This window comes from Salmo trutta, chromosome 28 (assembly GCF_901001165.1).
Source record: "Salmo trutta chromosome 28, fSalTru1.1, whole genome shotgun sequence".
Taxonomy (NCBI): domain Eukaryota; kingdom Metazoa; phylum Chordata; class Actinopteri; order Salmoniformes; family Salmonidae; genus Salmo; species Salmo trutta.
The window spans coordinates 44,133,786-44,159,126 of NC_042984.1; the positions used below are offsets into that span (position 1 = coordinate 44,133,786).

General features: G+C 42.4%; 1 protein-coding gene across 2 annotated transcripts in view; it reads left to right on the forward strand.

The window, feature by feature from the left end:
* The window catches only part of LOC115166314 (glutamate receptor-interacting protein 2), a 96,392-nt gene that overhangs the window by 11,641 nt on the left and 59,410 nt on the right, over window positions 1-25,341 (forward strand). For both annotated transcript variants that reach the window (XM_029720219.1, XM_029720220.1), the window contains exons 2-5: window positions 18,428-18,508; window positions 20,491-20,626; window positions 24,434-24,579; window positions 25,231-25,317. In XM_029720219.1, the coding sequence (XP_029576079.1) occupies window positions 18,428-18,508; window positions 20,491-20,626; window positions 24,434-24,579; window positions 25,231-25,317 (450 nt within the window). The remainder of the gene's footprint in view (window positions 1-18,427; window positions 18,509-20,490; window positions 20,627-24,433; window positions 24,580-25,230; window positions 25,318-25,341) is intronic.

The window sequence follows — 25,341 nt, forward strand, 5'->3', positions numbered from 1 at the left end:
GATCCAGGTAACCTAACCAATAAGATCCAGGTAACCTAACCAATAAGATCCAGGTAACCTAACCAATAAGATCCAGGTAACCTAACCAATAAGATCCAGGTAACCTAACCAATAAGATCCAGGTAACCTAACCAATGAGATCCAGGTAACCTAACCAATGAGATCCAGGTAACCTAACCCAATGAGATCCAGGTAACCTAACCAATAAGATCCAGGTAACCCTAACCAATAAGATCCAGGTAACCTAACCAATAAGATCCAGGTAAACCTAACCAATAAGCATCCAGGTAAGCTAACCAATAAGATCCAGGTAACCCTAACCAATAAGATCCAGGTAACCTAACAATAAGATCCAGGTAACCTAACCAATAAGATCCTTGGTAACCTAACCAATAAGATCCAGGTAACCTAACCAATAAGATCCAGGTAACCTAACCAATGAGATCCAGGTAACTAACCAATGAGTCAAGGTAACCTAACCAATGAGATCCAGGTAACCTAACCAATGAGATCCAGGTACCTAAACCAATGAGATCCAGGTAACCTAACAATGACGATCCAGTAACCTACCAATAAGATCCAGGTAACCTAACCAATAAGATCCAGGTAACCTAACCAATAAGATCCAGGTAACCTAACCAATAAGATCCAGGTAACCTAACCAATAAGATCCAGGTAACCTAAACCAATAGATCCATGGAACCTAACCAATAAGATCCAGGTAACCTAACCAATAAGATCCGGTAACCTAACCAATAAGATCCAGGTAACCTAACCCAATGGATCCAGGTAACCTAACCAATGAGATCCAGGTAACCTAACCAATGAGACTCCAGGTAACCTAACCAATGAGATCCAGGTAACCTAACCAATAAGATCCAGGTAACTAACCAATAAGATCCAGGTAACCTAACCAATAGATCCAGGTAACCTAACCAATAAAGATCCAGGTAACCTAACCAATAAGATCCAGGTAACCTAACCAATAAGATCCAGGTAACCTAACCAAAGATCCAGGTAACCTAACCAATAAGATCCAGGTAACCTAACCAATAAGATCCAGGTACCCTAACCAATGAGATCCAGGTAACCTAACCATGAGATCCGGTAACCTAACCAATGAGATCCAGGTAACCTAACCATGAGATCCAGGTAACCTAACCAATAAGATCCAGGTACCCTAACCAATAGTCCAGGTAACCTAAACCAATAAGATCCAGGTAACCTAACCAATAAGATCCAGGTAACCTAACCAATAAGATCCAGGTAACCTAACCAATAAGATCCAGGTAACCTAACCAATAAGATCCAGGTAACCAACCAATAAGATCCAGGTAACCTAACCAATGAGATCCAGGTAACCTAACCAATGAGATCCAGGTAACCTAACCAAGAGATCCAGGTAACCTAACAATGAGATCCAGGTAACCTAACCAATAAGATCCAGTTACCTAACCAATAGATCCAGGTAACCTAACCAATAAGATCAGGTAACCTAACCAATAAGATCTAGGTAACCTAACCAATAGATCCAGGTAACCTAACAATGAGATCCAGGTAACTAACCAATGAGATCCAGGTAACCTAACCAATAAGATCCAGGTAACCTAACCAAGAGATCCTGGTAACCTAACAATAAGATCCAGGTAACCTAACCAATAAGATCCAGGTAACCTAACCAATGAGATCCAGGTAACCTAACCAATGAGATCCAGGTAACCTAACCAATGAGATCCAGGTAACCTAACCAATGAGATCCAGGTAACCTAACCAATAAGATCCAGGTAACCTAACCAATGAGATCCTGGTAACCTAACCAATAAGATCCAGGTAACCTAACCAATAAGATCCAGGTAACCTAACCAATAAGATCCAGGTAACCTAACCAATGAGATCCAGGTTAACCTAACCACTGAGATCCAGGTAACCTAACCAATGAGATCCAGGTAAACCTAACAATAAGGTCCAGGTAACCTAACACTAGGTCCAGGTAACCTAACCAATAAGATCCAGGTACCTAACCAATAAGATCCAGGTAACCTAACCAATAAGATCCATTGGTAACCCAACCAATAAGATCCAGGAACCATACCCAATGAGATCCAGGTAACCTCCTAACCAATGAGATCCAGGTAAACCTAACCAATGAGATCCAGGTAACCTAACCAATGAGATCCATGTAACCCTAACCAATAAGATCCAGGTAACCTAACCAATAAGATCCAGGTACCTAACCAATGAGATCCAGGTAACCTAACCAATAAGATCCAGGTAAACCTAACCAATAAGATCCAGGTAACCTAACCAATAAGATCCAGGTACCCCTAACCAATAAGATCCAGGTAACCTAACCAATAAGATCCAGGTAACCTAACCAATGAGATCCAGGTAACCTAACCAATGAGGATCCAGGTAACCTACCCAATGAGATCCAGGTAACCTACCCAATGAGATCCAGGTAACCTAACCCATGAGATCCAGGTAACTAACCAATAAGATCCAGGTAACCTAACCAATAAGATCCAGGTAACCTAACAATCAGATCAGGTAACCTAACCAATAAGATCCAGGTAAAGGTAAACCTAACCAATAAGATCCAGGTACCTAACCAATAAGATCCAGGGTAACCCTAACCAATAAGATCCAGGTAACCTAACCATGAGTATCCAGGGTAACCTGACCAATGAGATCCAGGTACCCTACCCAATGAGATCCAGGTAACCTACCCAATGAGAGCCAGGTACCCTAACCAATAGGATCCAGGTAAACCTACCAATAAGATCCAGGTAACCTAAACCATGAGATCCCAGGTAACCTAACCAAATGAGATCCAGGTAACTAACCAATGAGATCCAGGTAATCCTAACCAATGAGATCCAGGGTAACCTACCCAATGAGATCCAGGTAACCGACACCAATGAGATCCAGGTAACCTAACCAATAAGATCCAGGTAACCTAACCAATAAGATCCAGGTAACCTAACCAATAAGATCCAGGTAACCTAACCAATAAGATCCAGGTAACCTAACCAATAAGATCCAGGTAACCTAACCAATAAGATCCAGGTAACACCATAGATCCGGTAACTAAGCTCCAGGTAACCTAACCAATAAGATCCAGGTAACCTAACCAATAAGATCCAGGTAACCTAACCAATGAGATCCAGGTAACCTAACCAATGAGATCCAGGTAACCTAACCAATGAGATCCAGTTAACCTAACCAATAAGATCCAGGTAACCTAACCAATGAGATCCAGGTGACCTAACCAATAAGATCCAGGTAACCTAACCAATGAGATCCAGGTAACCTAACCAATGAGATCCAGGTAACCTAACCAATGAGATCCAGGTAACCTAACCAATGAGATCCAGTAACCAACCAATGAGATCCAGGTAACCTAACCAATGAGATCCAGGTAACCTAACCAATGAGATCCAGGTAACCTAACCAATGAGATCCAGGTAACCTAACCAATGAGATCCAGGTAACCTAACCAATGAGATCCAGGTACCAACCACTGAGACCGGTACCCTACCAATGAGATCCAGGTAACCTAACCAATGAGATCCAGGTAACCTAACCCAATGAGATCCAGGTAACCTAACCAATGAGATCCAGGTAACCTAACCAATGAGATCCAGGTAACCTCACCAATGAGATCCCGGTAACCTCCCAATGTAGATCCAGGTAGACCCTAACCAATGAGATCCAGGTACCCTAACCATAAGATCCAGGTAACCTAACCAATAAGATCCAGGTAACCTAACCAATAGATCCAGGTAACCTAACCAATGAGATCCAGGTAACCAACCAATGAGATCCAGGTAACCTAACCAATGAAGATCCAGGTAACTAACCAATGAGATCCAGGTAAACCTAACCAATAAGATCCAGGTAACCTAACCAATAAGATCCAGGTAAACCTAACCAATAGATCCAGGGTAACCTAACCAATAAGATCCAGGTAACCTAACCCAATAAGATCCAGGTAACCTAACCAATTAAGATCCAGGTAACCTAACCAATGAGATCCAGGTAACCTAACCAATGAGATCCAGGTAACCTAACCAATGAGATCCAGGTAACCTAACCAATGAGATCCAGGTAACCTAACCAATGAGATCCAGGTAACCTAACAATGAGATTCCAGGTAACCTAACCAATGAGGATCCAGGTAACCTAACCAATAAGATCCAGGTAACCTAACCAATAAGATCCAGGTAACCTAACCAATAAGATCCAGGTAACCTAACCAATAAGATCCAGGTAACCTAACCAATAAGATCCAGGTACCCTAACCAATAAGATCCAGGTAACCTAACCAATAAGATCCAGGTAACCTAACCAATGAGATCCAGGTAACCTAACCAATGAGATCCAGGTAACCTAACCAATGAGATCCAGGTAACCTAACCAATGAGATCCAGGTAACCTAACCAATGAGATCCAGGTAACCTAACCAATAAGATCCAGGTAACCTAACCAATAAGATCCAGGTTACCTAACCAATACGATCCAGGTAACCTAACCAATACGATCCAGGTAACCTAACCAATACGATCCAGGTAACCTAACCAATAAGATCCAGGTAACCTAACCAATAAGATCCAGGTAACCTAACCAATAAGATCCAGGTAACCTAACCAATAAGATCCAGGTGGCAATAACATAATATGATCCAGGTAACCTAACCAATAAGATCCAGGTAACCTAACCAATAAGATCCAGGTAACCTAACCAATAAGATCCAGGTAACCTAACCAATAAGATCCAGGTAACCTAACCAATAAGATCCAGGTAACCTAACCAATAAGATCCAGGTAAACCTAACCAAGATCCAGGTAACCCTAACCATGATCCAGGTAACCTAACCAATGAGATCCAGGTAACCTAACCAATGAGATCCAGGTAACCTAACCAATGAGATCCAGGTACCTAACCAATGAGATCCAGGTAACCTAACCAATGAGAATCCAGGTAACCTAACCAATAAGATCCAGGTAACCTAACCAATAAGATCCAGGTAACCTAACCAATAAGATCCAGGTAACCGAACCAATAAGATCCAGGTAACCTAACCATAAGATCCAGGTAACCTAACCAATAAGATCCAGGTAACCTAACCAATGAGATCCAGGTAACCTAACCAATGAGATCCAGGTAACCTAACCAATGAGATCCAGGTAACCTAACCAATGAGATCCAGGTAACCTACCAATGAGCATCCAGTTAACCTAACCAATGAGATCCAGGTAACCTAACCAATAAGATCCAGGTAACCTAACCAATAGATCCAGGTACCTAACCAATAAGATCCAGGTAACCTAACCAATAAGATCCAGGTAACCTAACCAATAAGATCCAGGTAACCTAACCAATAAGATCCAGGTAACCTAACCAATAAGATCCAGGTGGCAATAACATAATAAGATCCAGGTAACCTAACCAATAAGATCCAGGTAACCTAACCAATAAGATCCAGGTAACCTAACCAATAAGATCCAGGTAACCTAACCAATAAGATCCAGGTAACCTAACCAATAAGATCCAGGTAACCTAACCAATAAGATCCAGGGTAAACCTAACCAATGAGGTCCAGGTAACCTAACCAATAAGATCCAGGTAACCTAAACCAATAAGATCCAGGTAACCTAACCAATAAGATCCAGGTAAACCTAACCAATAGATCCAGGTAACCTAACCAAGAGATCCAGGTAACCTAAACCAATGATACCAGGTAACCTAACCACTAAGATCCAGGTAACCTAACCAATAAGATCCAGGTAACCTAACCAATAAGATCCAGGTAACCTAACCAATAAGATCCAGGTAACCTAACCAATAAGATCCAGGTAACCTAACCAATAGAGATCCCAGGTGGCACCTAACCTAATAAGATCCAGGTAACCTACCCCCAATAAGATCCAGGTAACCTACCAATAAGATCCATGGTAACCTAACCACTAAGATCCAGGTACCCTAACCAATAAGATCCAGGTACCCTAACCAATAAGATCCAGGTAACCTACCAATAGCTCCAGGTAACCTAACCAATAAGATCCAGGTAACCTAACCAATAAGATCCAGGTAACCTAACCAATAAGATCCAGGTAACCTAAACCAATAAGATCCGGTAACTAACCATAAGATCCAGGTAACCTAACCAATAAGATCCAGGTACCAACCAATAAGATCCAGGTAACCTTAACCAATGATCCGAGGTAACCTAACCAATAGAGATCCAGGTAACCTAACCAATAAGATCCAGGTACCTAACCAATGAGATCCAGGTAACCTAACCAATGAAGATCCAGGTAACCTAACCAATGAGATCCAGGTAACCTAACCAATGAGATCCAGGTAACCTAACCAATGAGATCCAGGTAACCTAACCAATGAGATCCAGGTAACCTAACCAATAGATCCAGGTAACCTAACAATAGATCCAGGTAACCTAACCAATAAGATCCAGGTAACCTAACCAATAAGATTCCAGGTAACCTAACCAATAAGATCCAGTAACCTAACCAATAAGATCCAGGTAACCTAACCAATAAGATCCAGGTACCTAACCAATAGATCCAGGTAACCTAAACCAATCAGATCCAGGTAACCTAACCAATAGATCAGGTAACCTAACCAATAGATCCAGGTACCTAACCAATGAGATCCAGGTAACCTAACCAATAAGATCCAGGAACCTAACCAATGAGATCCAGGTAACCTAACCAAGAGATCCAGGTAACCTAACCAATGAGATCCAGGTAACCTAACCAATAGATCCAGGTAACCTACCAATAAGATCCAGGGAACCTAACCAATAAGATCCAGGTAACTAAACAGGTACCCTAAACATAATAAGATCCAGGTAACCTAACCAATAAGATCCAGGTAACCTAACCAATAAGATCCAGGTAACCTAACCAATAAGATCCAGGTAACCTAACCAATAAGATCCAGGTAACCTACCAACCAATAAGATCCAGGTAACCCTAACCAATAAGATCCAGGTAACCTAACCCATAAGATCCAGGTAACCTAACCAATTAGATCCAGGTAACCTACCAATGAGCTCCAGGTAACCTAACCAATGAGATCCATGGTAACCCTAACCAATGAGATCCAGGTAACCTAACCAATGACGATCCAGGTAACCTAACAATGAGATCCAGGTAACCTAACCAATGACGATCAGGTAACCTAACCAATAAGATCCAGGTAACCTAACCAATAAGATCCAGGTAACTAACCATAAGATCCAGGTAACCTAACCCAATAAACAGGTAACCAACCAATAAGATCCAGGTAAACCTAACCAATAAGATCCCCAGGGTAACCTAACCAATAAGATCCATGTCACCTAACCAATAAGATCCAGGTAACCTAACCAATAAGATCCAGGTAACCTAACCAATGAGATCCAGGAAACCTAACCAATAGATCCAGGTAACCTAACCAATGAGATCCAGGTAACCTAACCATAAGATCCAGGTAACCTAACCAATAAGATCCAGGTAACCTAACCAATAAGATCCAGGTAACCTAACCAATAAGATCCAGGTAACCTAACCAATAAGATCCAGGTAACCTAACCAATAAGATCCAGGTAACCTAACCAATAAGATCCAGGTAAACCTAACCAATAAGATCCAGGTAACCTAACCAATGAGATCCAGGTAACCTAACCAATGAGATCCAGGTAACCTAACCAATGAGATCCAGGTAACCTAACCAATGAGATCCAGGTAACCTAACCAATGAGATCCAGGTAACCTAACCAATGAGATCCAGGTAACCTAACCAATGAGATCCAGGTAACCTAACCAATGAGGATCCAGGTAACCTAACCAATGAGATCCAGGTAACCTAACCAATGAGATCCAGGTAACCTAACCAATAAGATCCAGGTAACCTAACCTAACCAATAAGATCCAGGTAACCTAACCAATAAGATCCAGGTAACCTAACCAATAAGATCCAGGTAACCTAACCAATAAGATCCAGGTAACCTAACCAATAAGATCCAGGTACCTAACCAATAAGATCCAGGTAACCTAACCAATAAGATCCAGGTAACCTAACCAATAAGATCCAGGTAACCTAACCAATAAGATCCAGGTAACCTAACCAATGAGATCCAGGTAACCTAACCAATGAGATCCAGGTAACCTAACCAATGAGATCCAGGTAACCTAACAAATAAGATCCAGGTAACCTAACCAATGAGATCCAGGTAACCTAACCAATAAGATCCAGGTAACCTAACCAATGAGATCCAGGTAACCTAACCAATGAGATCCAGGTAACCTAACCAATGAGATCCAGGTAACCTAACCAATGAGATCCAGGTAACCTAACCAATGAGATCCAGGTAACCTAACCAATGAGATCCAGGTAACCTAACCAATGAGATCCAGGTAACCTAACCAATAAGATCCAGGTAACCTAACCAATAAGATCCAGGTAACCTAACCAATAAGATCCAGGTAACCTAACCAATAAGATCCAGGTAACCTAACCAATAAGATCCAGGTAACCCTAACCAATAAGATCCAGGTAACCTAACCAATAAGATCCAGGTAACCTAACCAATAAGATCCAGGTAACCTAACCAATAAGATCCAGGTAACCTAACCAATAAGATCCAGGTAACCTAACCAATGAGATCCAGGTACCTAACCAATGAGATCCAGGTAACCTAACCAATGAGATCCAGGTAACCTAACCAATGAGATCCAGGTAACCTAACCAATGAGATCCAGGTAACCTAACCAATAAGATCCAGGTAACCTAACCAATGAGATCCAGGTAACCTAACCAATGAGATCCAGGTAACCTAACCAATGAGATCCAGGTAACCTAACCAATAAGATCCAGGTAACCTAACCAATAAGATCCAGGTAACCTAACCAATAAGATCCAGGTAACCTAACCAATAGATCCAGGTAACCTAACCAATAAGATCCAGGTAACCTAACCAATAAGATCCAGGTAACCTAACCAATAAGATCCAGGTAACCTAACCAATAAGATCCAGGTAACCTAACCAATAAGATCCAGGTAACCTAACCAATAAGATCCAGGTAACCTAATAAGATCCAGGTAACCTAACCAATGAGATCCAGGTAACCTAACCAATGAATCCAGGTAACCCGAACCAATTAGATCCAGGTAACCTAACCAATAAGATCCAGGTACCTACCAATGAGATCCAGGTAACCTAACCAATGAGATCCAGGTAACCTAACCAATGAGATCCAGGTAACCTAACCAATGAGATCCAGGTAACCTAACCAATGAGATCCAGGTAACCTAACCAATGAGATCCAGGTAACCTAACCAATGAGATCCAGGTAACCTAACCAATAAGATCCAGGTAACCTAACCAATAAGATCCAGGTAACCTAACCAATAAGATCCAGGTAACCTAACCAATAAGATCCAGGTAACCTAACCAATAAGATCCAGGTAACCCTAACCAATAAGATCCAGGTAACCTAACCAATGAGATCCAGGTAACCTAACCAATGAGATCCAGGTAACCTAACCAATGAGATCCAGGTAACCTACCTAACCAATAAGATCCAGGTAACCTAACCAATAAAGATCCAGGTAATCTAACAATAAGATCCAGGTAACCTAACCAATAAGATCCAGGGTAACCCTAACCAATAAGATCCAGTAAACCTAACCAATGAGATCCAGTAACCTAACCAATAAGATCCAGGTAACCTAACAATGAGATCCAGGTAAACCTAACCAATTAAGATCCAGGTAACCTAACCAATAAGATCCAGGTAACCTAACCAATGAGATCCAGGTAACCCTAACCAATAAGATCAGGTAACTACTCAATAAGGATCCAGGGTAACCTAACCAATAAGATCCAGGTAACCTAACCAATAAGATCCAGGAACCTAACCAATAAGATCCAGGTAACCTAACCAATAAGATCCAATAGTCCAGGTAACCTAACCAATAAGATCCAGGTAACCTAACCATAAGATCCAGGTAACCTAACCAATAAGATCCAGGTAACCTAACCAATAAGATCCAGGTAACCTAACCAATAAGATCCAGGTAACCTAACCAATGAGATCCAGGTAACCTAACCAATGAGATCCAGGTAACCTAACCAATGAGATCCAGGTAACCTAACCAATGAGATCCAGGTAACCTAACCAATGAGATCCAGGTAACCTAACCAATGAGATCCAGGTAACCTAACCAATAAGATCCAGGTAACCTAACCAATAAGATCCAGGTAACCTAACCAATAGATCCAGGTAACCTAACCAATGAGATCCAGGTAACCTAACCAATGAGATCCAGGTAACCTAACCAATGAGATCCAGGTAACCTAACCATGAGATCAGGTAACCTAACCAATAAGATCCAGGTAACCTAACCAATAAGATCCAGGTAACCTAACCAATAAGATCCAGGTAACCTAACCAATAAGATCCAGGTAACCTAACCAATAAGATCCAGGTAACCTAACCAATGAGATCCAGGTAACCTAACCAATAAGATCCAGGTAACCTAACCAATGAGATCCAGGTAACCTAACCAATAAGATCCAGGTAACCTAACCAATAAGATCCAGGTAACCTAACCAATGAGATCCAGGTAACCTAACCAATAAGATCCAGGTAACCTAACCAATAAGATCCAGGTAACCTAACCAATGAGATCCAGGTAACCTAACCAATAAGATCCAGGTAACCTAACCAATAAGATCCAGGTACCCTAACCAATAAGATCCAGGTAACCTAACCAATAAGATCCAGGTAACCTAACTAATAAGATCCAGGTAACCTAACCAATAAGATCCAGGTCACCTAACCAATAAGATCCAGGTAACCTAACCAATAAGATCCAGGTAACCTAACCAATAAGATCCAGGTAACCTAACCAATAAGATCCAGGTAACCTAACCAATAAGATCCAGGTAACCTAACCAATAAGATCCAGGTAACCTAACCAATAAGATCCAGGTAACCTAACCAATAAGATCCAGGTAACCTAACCAATAAGATCCAGGTAACCTAACCAATAAGATCCAGGTAACCTAACCAATAAGATCCAGGTACCAATAACATAATAAAAACCTTTGAGTTACTTTTTTTACAAGGCATTTGCATAATCTTTTCGGTGAACAATTATTTCTTAGTTTAGACAATTTTAAATAAGAAACTATACCTAGAATGTATCTTCTCGTCTATTTTGTTTTGTCAAAATCAATATTATAACTTAGCTTAAATGTGGGATGAGTAATTTAATGGGGTCATATTTTACCTTTAGTTTACGTTTAAGCTACCTTGGAGGTGAACATCGTACTATGATTATGAAACCATGTCTCTGAATTATGACATGTTCACCTCTGAGCCTGTCTTGTAGCCTAAGTAATTCCGTGATCGATGTGTTGACTCGAGTTTCTGTCATCCCTGCTGCATTCATTTGGTAGATTTCTTCGCAACTGGAGCTGATCAGCTGCATGTTAGAAAATGTGCCCAGCTACCTTTTGTTTGGAGAATAGCTCATAGTTTAGTTTTTACTGTACTTTCAACGTATGTGAGAGCTTACTCGTTTAGAGGTAAGTGAAAATGTCATATCTTATTTAACATATATTACAATGCTCTTTTAGAACTATCACTAATTGGAAGTGTCAGACAATAGCACTGTTTTATACATTTAAACAGTCAGGTATCTGTTGAATCTAGAGTCGATTGCATATTGCTTGCCTAGTTAAATAAAGGTAAAATAAAAAAATATAAATAATTACCCTAATTGTGTGGCCTAGTATGTTCTGTTTCCCTGGGTTTTTATAAGACCAAAAAACAGCTCTGCGTCTTCTGTTCCTCTTTATTCTGTAAGAAATTAATTTGTTTCACTCTGAAACACCTGAGTAAATGGGGTATTGAGGACAAAACTGAGGAAATTGTCTATGCCAACGAGTATTGGGTCCACTGGAAAGAGACGACTAATTAGGAGACATGCTACATTGGCGAGAAATACTTCTACAGTGGAGAGAACGCTTTGTTTGAAGTTGGTTGAGGTGTCTCTGGTCAGGGAAATGCTACATAGACTCAATAAATCTATGCATTGGGATCAAGGATGTGTTTGTACTGCACATATAGTTTACTAGCTTTTATTTGTACTTGAGCTCATCCTCACATCTGTGTGGACTTTGAAGCTATTGTTTGGGCTCTAGTTCATATTTTTGTCTGTTTAGAGCTTTTGTGTATCCTTTGATGTCATTTCCCTACTCTCAGACCTGACGATGACAGAAGTTCCTTTGGGTGGGATTTTCAAGCGTTATAAGGGGAAAGAATGGAGGACGGGTGAGTCAGGAAGTGGCGAGCATGTGAGGGTGACAAATGGACAGACAGGTGGGGCTCTCAGTCAGTCAGCGGCCGTTTTAACTCCTCTGTAAGTGTGTGTCTGGGTAGAAGACAGCCAGCGCAGTGGCAGTGGGGGAAAGAGCCCTCTCACCCAGAGAAGGGAACATGAGATGTTCAACACACCACAGATTGAAAGCGAGAAACCATATTGTTGGTTTGATTTATATCCATTGCAGCCATTGTCTCATATAAAGGACAGAATTCTCTGGTCAGAGGTTGAGTAAATAAGTCTATTTTGGCTTTGTAGCGGCATGCATGTATAGTTATTGGTAGGGTAGCTCAATAGTGTAAAGTACTGAAGTAAAAATTATTTAAAGTACTACTTAAGCTATTTTTTGGGGTATCTGTACTTTGAGAACATTTACCTCTACCTTCCTAAAGAAAATATGGACATTTTACTCCCATACATTTCCCCTGACACCAAAAAGTACTCGTTACATTTAGAATACTCAGGCATGACAGAATTATGGTCAAATTCATGGACCTATCAATATAACACGTTGTCATCCCTACTGCCTCTGATCTTGCGGATTCACAAAGCACACATACTGCGTTTTGTAAATTGTCTGAGAAAAAAAGAAAAAAGGAAATTGTGCCATCTGGTTTCTAAATATAAGGAATTTGATGTACAGTTTTTACTTTTTTTCAAGTATGACAATTGAGTCCTTTTTCCACCACTGTACTTAAGTACATTGAAAACCAGACACCTTTAGACTTTTACTCAAGTAGTATTTTACTGGGTGACTTTTACTTGAGTCATTTTCCATTAAGACATGTTTACTTTAAATCAAGTATGACAATTGAGTACCTTTTCCACCACTAGGGATGCTCTTGTATAAGCAGATAATAATCACTGTGATGAGCCTATGGAATGGGAGGTGGAATTTAAGGCATGTGAGGGGAAAAGCTGCAAGCATTAGTTAGCCAGTGTATGTGTGTGGGTAGGATGACTATGGTGGGCACAGTAAGATGGGCACTGCTTATGTGTCGACTAGTGTGGAAAATGTGTAACTGCTTATGGCTGCTCTTGTATGAGCTCGAAGTGACAATGGATGTGGGGGTAACATTAATTGTGTGCTTGACTGCACTGAGTGTGTGTGTGTGTGAGAGAAAGAGTGTGTGTGCAGGGGGTGTGACCGTGTCATGTGTGGGGAGAGTGTTTGCCTGCTTCATCACACCCCTCTGGCATAGAGAGGGAGGGAGAGCGACCTTCTCCGACACACTCACTGGCTGTGTGTAATGGTTGCTATGTGTGTGAGCTGGTATGTGAGCGTGAACGAGGGGTATGATTATTCCTATGGAATAGGAAGAGCAACCATGAATACCTCAAAAGGAACCTCAGAATGGTGGGAGGAAAAGGAGAGATGACTATTCCTTTGATGCTTTGATCATTCGGTTTCCCTGCTTTCGGTTTGTTGTGGGAATTACTTATTTTAGCAATATATATATATATATATTTTTTTTTTTTGGGGGGTTGTTTAAACAGTTAAAGGACATAGAAATAGACATCTATGGAACAGGATTTTTCATGCAATAAGTGAAGTCAAGATATGCTTCAAGTAGAACAGAGATATGAAGAGAAGAAAACAGCTTTTTGTCCTGCTTGTTAGCGAGTGAGACTGGGTCACAGAGGATACCGTATTCCCAGGGGCACCTCGCTGGGTCTGCTGGCCACTACAACAGAACAGCTACTTTCCTCTCAGGTCGGATGTCCTGCTTGTTAGCGAGTGAGACTGGGTCACAGAGGATACCGTATTCCCAGGGGCACCTCGCTGGGTCTGCTGGCCACTACAACAGAACAGCTACTTTCCTCTCAGGTCGGATGTCCTGCTTGTTAGCGAGTGAGACTGGGTCACAGAGGATACCGTATTCCCAGGGGCACCTCGCTGGGTCTGCTGGCCACTACAACAGAACAGCTACTTTCCTCTCAGGTCGGATGTCCTGCTTGTTAGCGAGTGAGACTGGGTCACAGAGGATACCGTATTCCCAGGGGCACCTCGCTGGGTCTGCTGGCCACTACAACAGAACAGCTACTTTCCTCTCAGGTCGGATGTCCTGCTTGTTAGCGAGTGAGACTGGGTCACAGAGGATACCGTATTCCCAGGGGCACCTCGCTGGGTCTGCTGGCCACTACAACAGAACAGCTACTTTCCTCTCAGGTCGGATGTCCTGCTTGTTAGCGAGTGAGACTGGGTCACAGAGGATACCGTATTCCCAGGGGCACCTCGCTGGGTCTGCTGGCCACTACAACAGAACAGCTACTTTCCTCTCAGGTCGGATGTCCTGCTTGTTAGCGAGTGAGACTGGGTCACAGAGGATACCGTATTCCCAGGGGCACCTCGCTGGGTCTGCTGGCCACTACAACAGAACAGCTACTTTCCTCTCAGGTCGGATGTCCTGCTTGTTAGCGAGTGAGACTGGGTCACAGAGGATACCGTATTCCCAGGGGCACCTCGCTGGGTCTGCTGGCCACTACAACAGAACAGCTACTTTCCTCTCAGGTCGGATGTCCTGCTTGTTAGCGAGTGAGACTGGGTCACAGAGGATACCGTATTCCCAGGGGCACCTCGCTGGGTCTGCTGGCCACTACAACAGAACAGCTACTTTCCTCTCAGGTCGGATGTTTTGACAGGACTGCAGCCATGCTTTGTGGTCTGAGGAGAGAGGCGAAGAACAGCAGCATCGGTACATCTGCCTGACACTCACTGATTGTGATGATGAATGAATGAATATCACAGCCATCATAGGCTATCTAGTGTGCACTGTATGTCATATGGTTTGTAGTGCTACACCCTAGTATTGCAATAGTAAGGGGCTAAGGACTATCAATAGCACCTGTAACAGTATTTAGTTCTGAATGTGAAGAGTGTAGTGAAGTATTTATATCTGTGATTCAATGTCTTCAGGTGGTAACACACATCCCATTGGGCACACTGGTTGAATCAACATTCATTTAAATGACATTGAACCAACCTGGAATAGATGTTGAATTGGCATCTATGCCCAGTGAGGTAGCTTGTCACATAGCTAGACTTTCTGTCATTAGAGGTTATTTAGTCAGCTGGAAATGTTACACTTTTTTCCAATATTTGTACACGTTCAGATGAATTCAGAATTGTTGAATGACACTTTGAATGACAGCTTTTTCAAGCACCATTTTACTCACAGTATATCTATTAATTCACTATTAAGGTACAGACAGTAGACCTAATGCCATTTAATTAGGGCCAGACAGTACTGAATACTGCAGTCTGAAATTGGAGCAGATATGGCAATGCAAACTGGGTCTAGTGAAGCCCAGTTTATAAATAATGTTTTACCTCTGAAAATAGCACTGTGATTTCATAGCTATTGTCAGAGGCCCCCACATTTAACCTACATTCTGATTGGTTCTAAAGGGGATAGCATACGGTGCCCTGAATTAGATTAAGTTAATTGACTCGCCAGAAATGAATAGGGGTGACTATTTTTCTAACATTACTTTGCACACCACTCTAAGTAATGTTGTAAGTACTTGTAACAGCTGTCGGGAGAGAGAGTAGACCAAGGCGCAGCGGAGTTAGTGTTCATCATGATTTTAATGGACGAAAGAACACTATACACAAAAACTAGAAAACTGACAGCCAAACAGTACTGTCAGGTGCAATACGTAACAGAAACAATTACCCACAAAACCCCAACCGAAAAACAGGCACTTATGTGTGACTCCCAATCAGCAACAACCAACAACAGCTGTGCCTGATTGGAAGCCACACGGCCAAAATCAATGAAACAGACAACATAGAAAATGAACATAGAACGCCCACCCAATGTAACACCCTGGCCTAACCAAAATAAAGAACAAAAACCCCTCTCTATGGCCAGGGCGTTACAGTACTGTCCTGTTTGCAGATCTTAAGCGTATCGTTTTTGCAGTTCCGTACTTGATTCTTTAGCTACCACAGTAGATGAGTATTCCCTCTGCCAAGACAACATGCTCCTACTAGGAGGTTTCGTGCCCTGCCATACCCAGTTATGATGTTGTTCAGTTCAAGGGGGCATTTTGTTTTGGCCGCTGAATTGATTAAGCCAAATAAAGAAGTAATGTATTTGGCCCATGATTGGCCCGTCAGGATCACTAATGATGTTTTTCTTAACTGGTATTGCTGTATGTATGGTATAGTTGCGTTCAGTAACGTGGGGCGTATGGGGTCTTTGTAACCCAGAGCAAACGTTGCCTTTTGACTGCAATGATGGCTGCTTGGACTGTCAGGCCCCTCATGAAGCTATGGGACCACGCACGCTGCTGCCTGTCACAGTGTGTCTTTGGTGATTCACACTGTATGTATGTATGTGCGTGCGTGGTCGCCGTGCACTTATGCCCTAAGGTTGTTGAACAGGATGTTTGTGCAAGGAAGTGTGCATTATCATTGTATGCATATTCCTGCATGAACTTGAGTTTTCTTTTTGTCAACTCTCATTATGTTTCATTTTTATATTATGTCTGCATATTTTCCACAGTTAAGATGTGGCTTATCAACCTCCATGATTCTATGATATGGAGACATTCCTTCTCCTCGTCTCTCCTTCAAATGCACTGATCTGAAAATGTAGGAAAGGTGAAAGACCAGTACCAGCTAAATGTTTTCCCCCATTCTTTTACATCTGTGCAAATGAAAGAAAGGTGACTAAGCTATTTTAGGCTATTGAGATACACTCCATGTTATTTTTGTCTTTGGGCAAATTAGTCCTGTGCATGACAAGAATGAAAATTGAGAATTTTTCCCTTTTTGACCAAAGGCTGGCCCCATTTGAATATTGATGATGTGAATTTAGTTAAGGGTCATGTGATATTATGCACGAGGGATGATTAGTTGCGATACAAAAGTGGATGATGGTTAATTGAGTGTAGACAACACAGAACAGAAATATCACCTACACACGTCATCCTGCTTAAAGCTGATGAACAGGATATTACTAGGCTAAATTAGCATTTTGTTTTTCATCACCAATAGTGTTACATGTGACATTGTACTGTATAGCTCAGCAAGTGAGTGGAAAAGCTGAGCTGCGTTCAATCAATAGTAAGAATAGTGCTTATGTCAGAATATTTGGAGCATACAGTGTATGAAGTCTACCTGTCAGTGTGGACCTCTCATAGGCCCAAGCTCTCCTCAAATGTTTTTTAAACAACTGGCTTAGCTTTTCCTTAAGTGTGTAATATGATGTTTAAGTCATTTGGTTGAAAAGTTCATCCTCAGTGGACAGGATTAAGGAAGTGCAGCATCAGATTTCTCAATGCTGACATGCCCGTGCTGTATCCAGATTCAAATGGCAAGGCAGGGCAGGGTCACTGCAAATCTGGGCCCGGTGCTGTGTCAGAAATGGCTGCCACTGTAAAAAGTGAATCCCAGAGGAACAGAGAACATTTCCTGGTTTCCTCTGTAGCAGCTGTTGTAGTTGACTGAAAATGTTTGTATTCTCCACATGCCTGAACAGTCCTTTAACCACAGCATGTTCCCTCAAGAGCATTTCCCAGCTCTGATGTATACTGTATGCATCATCTTGGTGCAGACATCATGTTTCACTGCAGGTAGAAGATGCCTGTGGACACATCGCACTATCAGCTCCTACAAATCTATATCTTAACCATTAGGGTGAACAAGGCAACATTATCTTCAGATAAGCGTCTATTGAGACAAGTTCATACTACTCACACTAAAACTGATCTCTTTACCCCTCCCACTGTTACCATGGAAACAGCAGCATGACCTTCCGGGTCTCTGAGATTGACACGCCAGTGTTCTTTGAGTTGGTTAGCGGAGTTCCTTCCTGTTGTGCCCCTTTCTAATGTTCACACTCCCTCTAATAGGGATCAAAGGGTTAAACGAGGCCCAGGCAGTTGTCAGTGTGTGGACAGGGGATGTGATGGTGTCAGATTCCCCTCTTCTCTAAGGAACAGCATGCACACATTCCTCACATACTATAGTAGTTTTCCAAATGTCCAGATTATTCATCAAATGTCCCTTTCATTATTCCAGATGATGGGCCATACTCTAAGGGCAGCAAGGACTCTGGAGGGACCGACCATGCCCTTACCTCCAGGAGACGCAGTATTAAAGGTACAGTGTGATTACACCTTACTGTAACTTTCAGTCGTTCTACATTCTACAGTATCTTCTGTGGTACCATATCCACTATCTTCAGCCTTTCTCCATGATGGAAAGCTATCCACAAGAGTCATGCTTTTCACTGGGATTGTTTGATTGCACATGTTCCATCACGTCTGTGCTACATTAGTTGATAGATGTGGTACTGTAGTGCTTAGATAAGGTGGAGAAAAGGCCTATGTAGCATACCTGTCATTGGAGACTAAAGGAATCCTCTCCCTCCGTGGACTTCATTTAGCATTTAACAGCACAATGTGTCCGCAGCCAGACAGAATGGAACCAAGCACATACACTATATATACAAAAGTATGTTGACACCCCTTAGTGGATTCAGTCATTTCAGCCACACCCCTTGCTGACAGGTGTATAAAATCGAGCACACAGCCATGTATTCTCCACACACAAACATTGGCAGTAGAAAGGCCTTACTGAAGAGCTCAGTGACTTTCAACGTGGCACCGTCATAGGATGCCACCTTTCCAACAAGACAGTTCGTCAAATTTCTGCCCTGCTAGAGCTGCCCCGTTCAACTATAAGTGCTGTTATTGTGAAGTGGAAACATCTAGGAGCAACAACTGCTCAGCCACGAAGTGGTAGGCCACACAAGCTCACAGAATGGGACCGCTGAGTGCTGAGGCGCGTAGCACGGTAAATTGTCTGTCCTCGGTTGCAACACTCACTACTGAGTTCCAATCTGCCTCAGGAAACAACATCAGCAGAAGAACTGTTCATCGGGAGCTTCCTGAAATGGGTTTCCATGGCGAAGCAGCCGCACACAAGCCTTAGATCTCCATGCGCAATCCCAAGCGTCGGCTGGAGTGGTGAAAGCTCGCCTCCATTGGACTCAGTGGAGCAGTGGAAACGTATACTCTGGAGTGATGAATCACGCTTCACCATCTAGCAGTCCAATGGACAAATCTGGGTTTGGCGGATGCCAGGAGAACGCTACCTGTCACAATGCATAGTGCCAACTTTAGAGTTTGGTGGAGGAGTAATGGGGCTGTTTTTCATGGTTCGGGCTAGGCCCCTTAGTTACAGATAAGGGAAATCTTAATGCTACATCATACAATGACATTCTAGACGATTCTGTGCTTCCAACTTTGTGGCAACAGTTTGGGGAAGGCCCTTTCCTGTTTCAGCATGAAAATCCCCTGTGCACAAAGTGTGGTCCATACAGAAATTGTTTGTCGAGATCAGTGTGGAAAAACTTGACTGGCCTGCACAGAGCCCTGACCTCAACCCCATCAAAAACCTTTGGGATGAATTGGAACGCCGACTGCGAGCCAGGCCTAATCGCCATACATTGGTGCCTGACTTCACTAATGCTCTTGTGGCTAAATGGAAGCAAGTCCCCGCAGCAATGTTCCAACATCTAGTGGAAAGCCTTCTCAGAAGAGGCTGTTATAGCAGCAAAGGGGAACAACTCCATATTAATGTCCATGGCTTTGGAATGAGATGTTCGAGGAGCGGGTGTCCACATACTTTTTTTCATGTAGTGTAACCTACAATGTCTAAACGCACTACGGCTAGCTAGCCATCAGTTAGGGTCAACCCCAATTTGAACTCAATTCTGTTCAGGAAATGAATAAATATAATTTAGGAATCTAGAAAATTGCCCTTTTGTGTCAAGATTTACATTTTCAATTCATCCACTGAATTCCACCCAATTATGTTGAATGTACTCAGTTAATATAGAGCTGACCCCATCCATGACATCATCACCAAAGAGACAGAGATGGAGAGATAGTAAAGGCAGCGAAAGAGAGTTAGTCAGAATGAGAGAGAGAGCGAGAAAGAGGCAGAATGATAGAGGCAGAGATAATCAATCCGTGTTTGTAGCAGCACAGACAAACAGGTTCAGTGTCCCAGATGGATGCTGACTCTTTGACTCTGTCCATCCACTGTTCCTCCTGTCCGTTTCTGTGTGTCTATAGAGGACTACTGGGGCGTGACCACGTTGGACCTGATAAAAAGGGAGGGCAGCAGCCTGGGCCTCACCATCTCCGGGGGGTCCGATAAGGACGGCAAGCCCAGAGTGTCAAACCTGCGGCCAGGTGGGCTAGCTGCCAGGTGAGATCTTGGCTAGGATGACACATCTGTAACCAGGCAACCGCAGCGAGGTGTCTGTATGTGTTACCCGCCACCCACACATGTCGTCTCTATTGTACCATCTCGCCCTAACCTAGATATTATGGACACTGCAGTAGATCAGCTCTTTACTGGGTGATGTTTAGCCTGGAACTGATATTACACCAGGACACAGTCTATGAGAGAGTCTCCTATGTTAATAAACAAGATAAATATGGATGTTCCCACCTACTCACAAATCACACAAACTAAATTAAATAATGTTTTACTACAGTGAGTTAATTTGTATTAACTTTATGTAGAGAACATTTTCAGCAACTACCTGCTTTATTTAATTGCCTCTCTATTTGCTTGGTATTCATAATCTTTTATGCTGCTTCTACTCTCTGTTTATCATATATGCATAGTCACTTTAACTATACTTTCATGTACATAATACCTCAATTGGGCCGACCAACCATCAGTGCTCCCGCACATTGGCTGACCGGGTTATCTGCATTGTGTTCCACCCGCCAAACCCTCTTTTACGCTACTGCTACTCTGTTCATCATATATGCATAGTCACTTTAACCGTATCTACATGCACATGCTACCTAAATCAGTCCGACTAACCGGTGCCTGTATGTAGCCTCGCTACTGTATATAGCCTCGCTACTGTTATTTTTCACTGTCTTTTTACTGTTGTTTTTATTTCTTTACTTACCTATTGTTCACATAATACCTTTTTTGCACTGTTGGTTAGAGCCTGTAAGTAAGCATTTCAGTGTAAGGTCTACACCTGGTGTATTCGGCGCACATGACAAATAAACTTTGATTTGATGTAATGTTTCCATTTTGGAGTGTGGAGCGATGTTATTTCAGTACAGATAGTCTAATTAACATTCAGTTAATTTAATTTAATTTGTTCCTATGTCAGCCACGAGAGCAAAACCCAATGGAAAGCACTCACGCTTCAGTTACTAAGCGTCATGTGACTGCTAGCCTCTAATGATACACACACATGAAATACTTGGAATTTAATATTCTTTCTGCCACCACCGAGGTGTCTCAGTGTAGAATGTGATGGGACGACTAGACATGACAATCATAATATTGCTGAACAGCTTATCTCACCATTATAACCTTTACAACATTGGCCTCTTTGCTGGTCTGTAGGTCTCGAATACAGTAAACCCTGAGTGTACAATACATTAGGAACACCTGCTCTTTCCATGACATAGATTCAAAGTGGATTCACCTGGTCAGTCTATGTTCCCTTATTGATGTCACTTGTTAAATCCACTTCAATCAGTGTAGATGAAGGGTCGGAGAAGGATTTTTAATTGAGACATGGATTGTGTATGTGTGCCATTCATAAGGTGAACGGGCAAGACAAAATATTTACAGTGCATTCGGGAGTATTCAGACCCCTTGACTTTTTCCACATATTGCTACGTTAGACTTTTTCTAAAATTGCTAAAATTGTTATTCTCATCAATCTACACACAATACCCCGTAATGATAAAAACAGGTTTTTAGAAATTTTTGCTAATTTCTTAAAAATAAAAACAGAAATACCTTATTTACATAAGTATCCAGACCCTTTGCTATGAGACTAAAATTGAGCTCAGGTGCATCCTGTTTCCATTGATCATCCTTGAGATGTTTCTACAACGTGGTTGGAGTCCACCTGTGGTAAATTCAATTGATTGGACATGATTTGGAAAGGCACACGCCTGTCTATATAAGGTCCCACAGTTGGCATGTCAGAGCAAAAACCATGAGGTCAAAGAAATTGTCCGTTGAGGTCAGAGACAGGATTGTGTCGAGGCAAAGATCTTGGGAAGGGTACCAAAACATGTCTGCAGCATTGAAGGTCCCCAAGAACACATTGGCCTCCATCATTCTTAAATGGAAGAAGTTTGGAACCACCAAGACTGTACCTAGAGCTGGCCGCCCGGCCAAACTGAGCAATCGGGGACAAGGGCAATGGTCAGGGAGGTTACCAAGAACCCGATGGTCACTCTGACAGAGATCCAGAGTTCCTCTGTGGAGATGGGAGAACCTTCCAGAAGGACAACCATCTCTGCAGCACTCCACCAATCAGGCCTTTATGGTAGAGTGGCCAGACGGAAGCCAGTCCTTTGCAAAAGACACATGACAGCCCGCTTGGAGTATGCCAAAAGGCACCTAAAGACTCTCAGACCATGAGAAACAAGATTATTTGGTCTGATGAAACCAAGATTGAACTCTTTGGCCTGAATGCCAAGCGTCACGTCTGGCGGAAACCTGGCACCATCCTTACGGTGAAGCATGGTGGTGGCAGCATCATGCTGTGGGGATGTTTTTCAGCAGCAGGGACTGGGAAAATAGTCAGGATCGAGGGAAAGATGAACGAAGCAAAGTACAGAGAGATCCTTGATGAAAACCTTCTACAGAGCACTCAGGAATTCAGACTGTGGCGAAGGTTCACCTTCCAACAGGACAACGACCCTAAGCACACAGCCAAGACAATGCAGGAGTGGCTTCGGGACAAGTCTCAATGTCCTCGAGTGGCCCAGCCAGAGCCCGGACTTGAACCCGATCAAACATCTCTGGTGAGAATTGAAAATAGCTGTGCAGCGACGCTCTCCACCCAACCTGACAGAGCTTGAGAGGATCTGCAAAGAAGAATGGGAGAAACTACGGAAATACAGGTGTGCCAAGCTTGTAGCGTCATACCCAAGAAGACTCAAGGCTGTAATCACTCCAAAGGCGCTTCAGCAATGTATTGAGTGAAGGGTCTGAATACTTATGTAAATGTGATATTTAATTTTATGAAAATCAATTTTTGCTTTGTCATAATGTGTGTACATTGGGGATTTTTTGTTATCCATTTTAGAATAAGGCTGTAACGTAACAAAATGTGTAAAAAGTCAAAGGGTCTGAATACTTTACGAATGCACTGTAAGTGCCTTTGAACAGGGTATGGTAGTAGGTGCCAGGCACACCGGTTTGAGTGTATCAAGAACTACAACACTGCTGGGTTTTTCACGCTCATCAGTTTCCCGGGTATATCAAGAATGGTCCACCACCCAAAGCACATCCAGCCTACCTTACACAATTGTGAGAAGCATTGGAGTCAACATGGGCTAGCATCCCTGTGGAATGCTTTCGACACCTTGTAAAGTCCATGCCCCGACGAATTGAGGCTGTTTTGATGGCAAAAGGGGGTCCAACTAAATATTAGGAAGGTCTTCCTAATGTTTTTTACACTCAGTGTATATCTATGCTGAGATGAGAACATATGACCGTGTTTGGTTAACTGATGCGTTTGTGTGTGTCCTGCATCACTGTAGCAATTGTCAGTAGTCCAGAGGTGTAGCAGAGCAGTACATCTATTTAAATAGTATCTAAATGAGCTTTATGTTGACAGACAATGTCACATGAGTGACACCATGTGCAACATCTCTCTCCTCATCTCTGTCTGACTGGAGAATGTTTAGCACTACTTCTTAGGACCTTTTCTTATTGTCCATTGCAATAGCAATGATTTACATTAATATAGCTTGTGTTACAATTAGACAATATGCTACAAAGATGCCAAACAGTGTTCATGACAGGGCAAAGATGAAAATACACAACAATGTTCTCAAGCCATCAGGACATGAGATGTTGTTTTGAGAGAATCATTAGTGAGGTCAGGAGATTTTCCAAAGCATGTGACCCAACCCAGAGTTATTCCTGGCTAAGTGACATGGTCAGGAAAACTCCTGGCCCTACTCATCAACCAACATTTTCAATTGTTAATCCATCCTCTTGTCTGCACAGGAGTGACCAGCTGAATGTGGGAGACTACATCAAGTCAGTGAACGGCATCAATCTGTCCAAGCTCCGCCATGATGAGATCATCAGCCTGCTGAAGAACATAGGAGAGCGTGTGGTTCTGGAAGTGGATTACGAACTACCTCCTATTGGTACGAGCACTTCTACTGTGTAGGCCTGCCTCTGAGCTGCTGTTAGTAGTTATGTTATGTCCATGCCTTTGCATTTCAATGACATATACGACATTGCAGATCAGGTCAACATATCTTGCTTGTGTACTTGGCTGAAAAGCCTCCAATTCTCTCTGTTGTTGTATTCTTGCCATTGGACGTTATTCCAGTACAGTACTAGCTCATCTATTTCTGGACTGTGACCCAAAAAGTAAACAAATAATTGATTATCCCATTGGAGACTGGTGTCATTTTCAATTGGAGGACGGCTCATTATAATGGCCGAAATGGAACCTGGAATGTGTTTGATGTCTTCGATACATTTCAATTTATTCTAGCCATGAGCCGTCCTCCCTTCACCAGCCTCCACCGGATGATCCAGTGGTGACTTATAAGGATTCAACCTCCAAAACAGCTACCCAGCAATAGGTTGTACTTCTGGCAGTGAGTGGGTTGCAGTTAACACTATCTTACAATGTTCCATTATTTTAAAAGTGGGTAAAACCTTCACGCCACTGTGTTTTTGCAATGGTGATTGGGTTTGTGTCCTGAGATGTTGGTTGGCAAGATGGTGTTGGTCTGATTCTGTTATTGTGTCTAAACTCTGAATTATTCTCCCTCTCTGTTTTTCAGTCCAGAATACTCCCACAGGTGTTATAGCTAAGACTATAGAGGTGTGCCTATACAAGGAGGGCAACAGCTTTGGATTCGTCATGAGAGGTGGGCATCATCAAGTCTGTTAGA